General features: G+C 47.9%; 1 protein-coding gene across 1 annotated transcript in view; it reads left to right on the top strand.

Annotated features, from left to right (window-relative positions):
* The window catches only part of LOC113957184 (fibrillin-2-like), a 99959-nt gene that overhangs the window by 5432 nt on the left and 84948 nt on the right, over nucleotides 1-9579 (top strand). Inside the window, 1 exon segment of the mRNA XM_027664404.1 lies at nucleotides 8819-8901. Coding sequence (XP_027520205.1) covers nucleotides 8819-8901 — 83 coding nt within the window.

Below are 9579 nucleotides of genomic sequence, written 5' to 3'. Positions count from 1 at the left end.
GTTGCGGTTCCACCGGAATCTTAGCCCAGGAATCCTGATGAGGTTTTTTGTTTTGGACCAGCAGAAACTGTAGTTTCCTTCACTCTTGATGAAGGTTTACCAGGAATGTGAGCTTTTAAAAAGAGCTGGTGCCCCAAACACCCCCAGCCCTGCCAGAAGTTCCCCAGTCCAGGCCCTGGTTCTGCCTCTGCCGAGTCCAAGCTCAGTGTTGGAGTTCGAGTTCGTTGACAGGAATCGGCCCCGAGGGGGGATCAGCAAATCCCTTCTGCGCCTTTACCACTCCTGGGAATCACAGGATCCATGGGATACCCCCCAGGGATCATCAGTCCAATGCCTGGCCCTGCCCAGGACACCCCAAAACCCCACCCTGTCCCTCAGAGCCCCTTGAGAGGGAGTTGTCGGAGCTGCGGGATCCAATTTCCTCGATCCCTCAGAGCCCTTTAAAAGCACAAATTCACCTTTATCTCCTTAAAAAAAAATTTCACATCTTGACCTAAAAGCTGTAGAAAAACCTGCTTGAAAATTAACAACCCTGTTTGGAGCAAGAACAGCTCCCTGCCAGGAGGATGGAGCGGGGTGGGATCAGGTTCTTCTCCCGGGGAAAACAAGGAGGCAGGAGCAGAGGAAACGGCCTCGAGTTGTGCCAGGGGAGGTTTGTATTGGACATGAGGGATTCTTATTTCCCACAGAAAGAGTTGTGAAGCCCTGGCACAGGGTGCCCAGGGCAGTCACCCCCCCTGGAAGTGTCCAGGGATGTGTGGATGTGGCAGCTGGGGGCGTGGATCGGTGCTGAACGTGGTGGGGGTTGGGTTGAGGACATCAAAGGTCTTTTCCAACCTCAAAGATTGTGTTGATTCTCTGAACTAAGAGGCAGCAGAAGCTGGAATGTCCCAATTCTTCACTTAATTTAGGCAGCCAGATTAATTCTTCACTCAGTTTAGGCAGATCCCCTTAAATTACTGGTGCAAAAGAGCCTTTAACTACAGCAATTTAAATACTTAAAAAACCCCATTTAATTGGCAAAATACACAAAATTTCCTCCACTAAAGGTGCCACTGGAGTTTCTGTCACTGTGATCCATGCCCTGAGCACATTCCATGCCCTCCACACACATAAAGTTTATCCTTAGAACCAGAGATGAAATCCTACAAACAACAGCAGGAACCAAACTCAGGAGGCCGCTGGAAACTCCTGACTTGAGACTTTTGGTCCTAAATTTTTCCTCATGTGTCTTGATTTATGTCATGAAATGGTTGTTCTTGGACTTCTGGCCCGGGCAGGAAACATCAAGGAGAGTATTGGCATGGGAAGGGATTATCTGGCAGAGGAGTGAAGGGGTTATATGGGTTTGTCTGGAAGTTTTGAGGACTGTGTTTGAAGTTTTGATTTATTTCAGAGTTTAAGGGGGGGAAAGTAAAAAAAAAGGTGGAGGAGTGGGTGATGCTGCTTTCCAAATGGAAGTGCTGAGCAGTTCCTGGAAATCAGTTGGATTTTTAGTCTTTTTCAAAGGAAAGTCTTCTCTCTGTGTCTCCTTTTTGATCTCTGGGGTGTGGATTTAAAGGTGCACAAATAAGGGCAGATTTCCCTACCACCACTCATATAAAGATGTGTGAAGATCTGGATTAAGGGAGAAAAAAACTCCCCACTGTTATTGACAGAGAAAAGGTGTATAATGAGATTTTAGGGGTCTCCTTGCTAAAAAAAAATACAACACAGAAAATTGTGAGGATTATTGGGCTTGAACTTGGCCTTGACCAAAGCAGCTGGAAGCCAAACCCTGTATAGAGTCTTTTTAAGGCTCTTCTGCTTCATTTCTTTTATGAAACTGAAGAATAATCATTAAAAAAAATGAATTCCATCTCTCAGTGGGGAGGTTTTCCCAGAGAAACTGTGGCTTCCCCATCCCTGGAAGTGTCCAAGGCCAGGTTGGAGCAACCTGGGATAGTGGAAGATGTCCCTTGCCCGTGGAATGAGATGAGCCTTAAAGTCCCTTCCAACCTAAACTTTTGGGGGATTCCATGGGGTTTTTTTGTGTACTGAGTTCTGAATACTTTTGTCCTTGCACTGTCACCCTGCAAAATGTCTGTTGGGAGTTCCTGGGGTGGGAGTTTTACTCGTGGCACGGACAATCAGCACCTCTGCACCTTTAAAACTTGATTTTTAGACCCAGAAACAACTGAAATCAGCGTGATTTCCACTTATTCCTGAGAGGTATCAGGGATTTCCACTTATTCCTGGGAGATATCAGGGATTTCCACTTATTCCTGGGAGGTATCAGGGATCAGGGATTTCCACTTATTCCTGAGTGGTATCAGGCTGCTTTTGGGAACAGGAAGGTGGTGTTCCACGTGGGAGGAATTTGCAGGTTCAAGTCATTATCCTTGCATTGAGCAGGGGTTGCCTCGCTCAGATCTGAGTTTTCCAGTGGTTTTCCTGGAATTTTTCCTTTGCAAACAGCTTATCAAACTGCCCAAGCAATGTGTGTGCACTGACAGGCCCGGGGTGGAGGAGAGAACACTCAGAGACCACTCCTAAAACTGAGAATTCCCCCCAAAAATCCAACTCTCGGCCTTTCTTTGAGGGATCCCTCTGGGGGAGGCTGCAACATTCCAAGGATCCCAGAGTCAGCATTGTTTCAGCTCCGTTCTCACGCCACCACACAATCCCAAATCCCTTTGGGAAGGGGGGGGGGGGGCATGAATTGCCAAAAGCCACCCTCACATTTGGCATTAATTATTGTCCCCCCCCCCGGCTGAGGGGCCAAGGGGTGACTCAGTGCCTTGTTGTGAGAGCCCCAAAGATCAAAACCCAAGAGGATCTTGAATTATAGGGGGAAAAGAATTTCCAGCTTGGATGGAGAGGTGGGATCATTGTCCTTGGAAAAACCACAGGGTTTAAGTCATTTTATTGGGCTGGTGGCAGGAATTTCACAATAAGAGGAGGGCTGCAAGGGGGGGTCACAAATAATCCAGGAAGAAACTTCTCTGTCCCTTCCCTAAAGTAACTCTTCCATGGATGGCAGACAGGCCTCCTTTTGGGAATATCAAATCAGAAATCTTTATTGGTCTGGAATTATTGAGTTTTCCCTGATAGGAGAAGCAGAGATGGCTCTGAAGGGCTACCTGAAATCCGGTGATGAATTGCAGGAAAAACCGCCCCAAACGTGCCCAAAATGGAGGCAAATCCACCCCAGATCACCCTCAAAATCACCTCAGATATTCCCAAATTCCCAAATCCATGCAAATTTCACAAAAGTTCCATCCGGCTCCCACAAAGAGCCACAAAAAATTGCAGCAAAATGTCCCAAAATTGCAGGAAAACCCACCCCACTCGAAGCGCAGCCAAATCCACCCCAGATCACCCTCAAAATCACCCCCAGAATTCCCAAATCCACGAAATTCAATCTGATTCCCACAAAATTCCCTGAAAATCGCAGCGAAACAGCCCCAACTTGCACTAAAAATCCCCCAAACCACACCCAAATCCAGGCAAATCCGTGTCAAAATCACCCCCAGAATTCCCAAGGTCCCAAATCCGATGGATTTGACCTTTTGATGTGATGGATTTGACCTTAAACCCCTGGGAATTTGCACCCCAATATCCCCATTTTGGACCTTAAAAATGCCATTTTTTGGTCCAAAACTGTCCGGATTTGCTCCAAAATCCCCCCAAATCCTATCAAAATCCCATGAAAATCCTCAAATTCCCCTCCCCAATCCCAAAATCTCCCCCAATACCACCAGGAGAGGGAGAAATGACTCCCCTGGACCTTGTGGCCACGCTTTTCCTAATCCAGCCCAGGGTCTGATCAGAATCTTTCTGACATATTTTGAGGTCCAGGTGAGAAATCTCTCATCTCTTGGTCATTTATAAACATGGAGAATGACTTTTTACCTGAGCAGGTATTGATAGGGCCAGGGGGAATGGTTCTGAACTAAAAAGGGAGAGATTAAAATGGGATTTTGGGAAGGAATTCCTTACTATGAGTGTGGGGAGGGGCTGGGATGGAATTCCCAGAGAAGCTGTGGCTGCCCCATCCCTGGGAGTGTCCAAGGCCAGGTTGGAGAAGAGAAGGCTCCAGGGAGAGCTTAGAGACCCTTCCAGGGCCTAAAGGGGCTCCAGGAGAACTGGAGAGGGACTTGGGACAAGGGATGGAAGGACAGGACACAGGGAATGTCTTCAAAGGGAAAGAGGGGGAATTTTGGTGGGATATTGGGAAGGAATTCCTGGCTGTGACGGTGGCACAGGTTTTCCCAGAGAAGCTGTGGCTGCCCCATCCCTGGAAGTGTCCAAGGCCAGCTTGGAGCAACCTGGGCTAGTGGGACGTGTCCCTGGCCACAGGTTGAGTTTTAAGATCTCTTCCAACCCGAAGCAGTCCACGATTTCTCATCCCGAAATCCTCCGGATCCCGGGAAAGCTGCCGCTCGCTGAGCTCCGGCCTCGCCGTCGCCCGCACGGTTGTGCTTTGGCAAGGGCAGGAGGGGGGATTTGAGGGAGTGTTTTGTTTGAAACACTTGGAGAAGAAGGAATTCGGGCTTGGTCGCTTGCCTGACTCCCATCTGGGGCCCGGGGGGAAAAAAGCAAACGATCCTTTTATTATCCAAGTCTTAGTTCCCAAAAAAAGGAGCAGTTGAGTTTCCGAGGGCACCCAAACTGGAACTGGGACTCCTCCTCATCCAGGGAGGAACCTGCAAGAGGGAGGTGATGTGGTGGCATCTCTGCCCTTGCCAAGAGACCCCAACTGGCCCAGGGAACCATCACTCAGTGCTGTTGGATTTATCTCAGACTCCTTTTCCCATTGAACAGGGAAAAATGGGCAAAGAGGATGGGTATGGCCAGAGTTGCTTTTCCCTCTGTCCTTCCTTAGCATCTCCACCTTGGAGAGTGGTGCCCAGGAGATTCCCCGTGCCCAGGGGACGTGTTTTTACCCAACAGAACCAAGTTTGAGGTTGTAGCAGGGAGGAAAAAGGAAGGATGACTGGGTTCTGCTCAGGTAGCAGATAATCCATCCCAAACTTTTCCAGGCAGAGTTGGGAACAGCATTTGCTGGACCTCTGAGCGCGCAAGCAAAGCTAATTCCAGGTTTACACCTCAGGGAATCTCAGGGTCTCTCCAGCTGGTGAGAAGAGCAGGAAATTGTCCCAAAGCAATGAATTCTTCCTGAATTAACGTGCTGAACGAGGCCAGCGAGGAGGAGGATGCAGGAGCGGCCAGGGCAGCAAAGCCCTGAGAGGAGCAGAACATCTCTGAGAGTTCCCCCCCACCCAGCCCTGGCAATCCACCAATTTTCATTTATTCCTGCCTTCCTGTAATTTTAAGGAGTGGAAATAGCACTTTGGGAAGGCTGGTGACCACTGAGGTGCATTGATTGCCCCTGACAGGGGAGACAAATCCTGAGCTGCTGCTCCTGCTGTCTGGAAAACTCCCACCCCCTGCAGCCGGGGGTTCATTAGCTGTGGGAGGAAAAGTGCTCCTGGGAAACCGGTTATTCCCCCAATTAGTGACTGGGCAGAGCTTTCTGGGGAGGATTTGGGGGCTTCACTCCAGCTGGGAGTTGTCTCCCATGGCAAAACCTTGGGGGGTGTGTGTGTGTGTTGGGGACAAAAAGCTGCGGGGGAGCAGGAAACTCAGGGTGACTTAACTTTGGTGACTTCACTTTGAGGACTTCACTTTGGTGACTTTGGGGTGATTGTGACCATTTTTTGGCTGCAGTCTGAGCCTGCAGAGACTCCTCACCCTGGGGAGTCCCACCTTTCACAACGAGTCCAGTCCTGCTCGAGTCACACTCGGCTTCTGCCCATAACTGGCAGGGCTGAGCCCTTTCCAGCTCCTCACTCGGTCCATAAACAACCACTCCAGGTTGTTTTTTCCAGCTTTTTCCAGCAGCCCCTCGTGCCCTGTGCCCACGGGAGGGCTGGCACCCCCAGCCTGCAGGCAGGGAACGTGTCCCAGCCCTCTCTCCTCCCTCCCAGCCCCTGTGGATTTGGGAGGAGGGCTCCCCTTGCCAGCAGCGTTTCACATCCCGTGGCCGCAGCTCTGCTCCGTTCCCGTGGTTGTTTTTTTTTTTCCTTGGCATTTTCCAGCTCTCTCCGATGGAGGCACTGCCAGAGGGCAGCGTTTGGTGCCATCATTGAAATTCCTGCTGGCTCTGTCCCTGCTTATCTCCTCAATCCCATTGTTCATTTAAAGAGGGCAAAGAGGACTGGCATAGCCAGAGTTGCTTTTTCCTCTGTCCTTCCTTGGCATTTAAAAAGTTCCTTCCAGCAGCTGAGCCCTTCCAGCCTTTTCAGGGATGATCCCAGGTCCAGTTTTGCAGAAGTTGAACCAGGGGCTGGACCAGCAGTGGGTCCTTTTGCCAGAAAACGCTGCTGGGAAGAAGCAGCACAAATGTGACTCTTTCAGCTTCTCACTGGCTGCTCCAGGGATTAAACCAGGACCAGCTTGGATTAGGGTAGAGGGCTCTTATCTCCAGGGCTCTGACACCCAAAGGAAAATTCCTGTGGGAATTGGCACCACCTCAGCAGCACATCCATGGAAAAATGCTCCTGGAATACATCTGCTCTGGATAAGACCCCCTTGGTAGGAAGGAAGCAAAGCTGAGGCTGAGGAGGGTTATAAAACCCTCTTGGTTTTTTTAATTGAGGACTGATTGTTCCATCCCCATCCCTGGAAGTGTCCAAGGGCAGGTTGGAGAAGGGAAGGCTCTAGGGAGACCTGAGAGCCCCTTCCAGGGCCTGAAGGGGCTCCAGGAGAGCTGGAGAGGGACTTGGGACAAGGGATGGAGGGACAGGACACAGGGAATGGCTTCAAAGTGAAAGAGGGGAAATTTAGGTGGGATCTTGGGAAGGAATTCCTGGCTGGGAGGGTGGGGAGGGACTGGGATGGAATTCCCAGAGAAGTTGTGGCTGCTCCATCCCTGGAAGTGTCCAAGGCCAGGTTGGAGCAACCTGGGATAGTGGGAGGTGTCCCTGCCCATGGCAGGGGGTGGAACTGGATGATTTTTAAGGTCCCTTCCAACCCAACCCATTCCAGGATTCCATCATTCCACGACATCCCTTTTATCCCCACTGATGGGATTCCAGCTTGTATTTCCCAGCCTGGAGACAACTGTGTTCATTTTAAAAAGCGTTTCTGTCCCAAATCTGCTGAAGATGTTATTTTATTGTTTTATTTTCCTTACAAAACACCATTCTCCTCGCTGAGTTATTGCTCTGGAATCCGATTTCATTCTCCCTCCAGGTCATTCCTGGGCCACCAGATTAATCTCAGCCCCATTCAAACTGGATTCTCCCCGTGGTTTGTTTTGAAACTCTGGCTAATTTTTAGCATATGCTTCCAAAAGGGCCGGTTTGGGAGGAAAAATTGGGATTTTGGAGTTTGACCCTCCATGGAAAAGGGTGCCCAGGACCTCTCCCAGATCCCTGGATGGAATCCTTGGGTGAATCTCACTTGGAAAGAACCGGAATTTACCACCAAAATTCAAAATATTCCACTTTGTTACCGATTTCATTCAACTTCCCTCTGTCTTGACCCACAGGATCGATGCCAGATTCCTCTTCCTTCATTGATTTTGGCCAAAAAAAACCCCCAAAACTAAAACCTCTCCGAGTCTTTTGCCTGATAAAATGGCTCTGGAATATTCTTTAATCTCCACCAAGGTTTGAGGTATCCTGAGGCCAAGGTTGGATGACTGTTGGTGCATTAATGTTAAAAATTAATGTTCTTTGGGTGGTTGGTCCCATCCCTGTGCTGAAATGAGATTCTGCAGGACCTGACATTAAAAATTCACTATAAATATATATTTATATAGGTAAATATAGAAATATATATTTATATGGGTAAATATATAAATATATTTATATACATATAAATGTGTTTAATATTAACATTAATATTAATACTATTTTAATATTAATATATAAATATAGATTAGATATAATTTCACTACAAGCACAAATATATTAGATATAAATTAATTATAAATATAGATTAGATATAAATTTGCTATGACTATAAAATTATCAATTATATATAATATAAATATATTTGTACATTAGTTAAAATCCCTCTGTAAACAGCATTTTCTTGGCTGTTTGGTGGCAACACCGTGTTCTCCTCTCCTCTGGAATCTCATCCCACTCTTCCTAGCAAATAGAGGGATATATCTGTCTATATATCTCTATGTATTAAATTCATTATAAATATATATTATGTATAAATTCACTGTAAGTTTAAACATATAAATATATATATAATATGTGGATATCAGTTAAAATTCCTCCTCTGCTCAGAGTGAACTTTTCTTCCCAGTTTGTGACAACCTCAGGCCCGGGCTTTTGGAAAAATTGGGATTAAAATCCAGATTTACCCTTCACCCCCTCAATCCAAGCATCAAATCGTGTTCCTTGCTGGTGGCAGAATAACAGGGAAATAAATAACAGGGAAATAAATAACAGGGAAATAAATAAAGGGAGGCTGTTCCCTGGAAAATGAGATTTATTTGTTGCTCTGGACAATCGGGGATGAATCAGGATTTAAAAAAAAATCCGAAACAAAACACCCAAACAGATCCACCAACCCTTTTGGAGCTTTTAAAATTGAGTTTTTGACCCAGATCATTCTGCACACAAGGGCACAAGTCAGTTATTAAAATTCAGTGGGAATTAAACACGACTTATCCCATTTACCAGGGAATGGGGTTTGCCAGGGGAATATCCTGGCAGGAGCTATTCCCTGCTGTCCTGCAGCTGTGCCACAGCTGGATTTACCCCCTGGGACTGCCCAGAACCAGAGGAAAACCCACATTTTTCCTTTTCAGGCCCAATGTCTGCGGCTCCAGGTTCCATTCCTACTGCTGTCCCGGCTGGAAAACGCTGCCCGGAGGGAACCAGTGCATTGTCCGTGAGTATCCACCAGGATCCACCCCCCTGGGAAGCTTTGGGAAGGGAGGCCCAGCTCACACTTGGGATGACAGGACGTTTCCCAACCCACAGGGATTCCTGGGATTTCTCTCCCAGTCCTGGTTAAACCGGGATGGCTCCAACTGCTCCCATTTAATGGGATAAAATTGGATTTTTGGCCCCATTTCAGTCCCTGTGCTCCTCGTTGCCGGGCAGTTTGGGTGCCTGCTTTGGGAGATGAGCCTCCAAGGAGGCTCCTGGGGAAGTTATTTTGGAGCTGCTCCTTTGGATGGAATGTTTGAGCTCCTTGAACCCCACTGAGATGCTGACGCTGCAAATCCAATGGCAGCAGATGGGTCCACGAGCAGGAATTTGCATCTGTGAGTGGCCACTCAGGGCAGGATGAGGATTTGGATAAATCACACCTCTGTTTTGGGAGTTTTCTGTGCTGTTTGGGCTCTCAACCCTGCAAAATCCACTAATGGGTTCATGTTTTGGGTTTCTGCAGGATAAAGGTGTGAGCTACAGAGAGATGGAGGAACCTGCCCTTTAGGGGATGCTCAGGAGTAAATAAATGAGATTCTGTAGGGGCAGTTGTACCTGTAGTTGGTTGTGCTTCAACTGAAACTCTCCTCCTTCTCTTTTCTCCTTCTCCTTCTCCTTCTCCTTCTCCTTCTCC

The sequence above is a fragment of the Corapipo altera genome, unplaced genomic scaffold, assembly GCF_003945725.1.
Source record: "Corapipo altera isolate COAL_440 unplaced genomic scaffold, ASM394572v1 96, whole genome shotgun sequence".
NCBI lineage: Eukaryota > Metazoa > Chordata > Aves > Passeriformes > Pipridae > Corapipo > Corapipo altera.
Note: the sequence above shows the minus strand (reverse complement) of the source record. Positions and strands in the feature narration are given on the sequence as shown.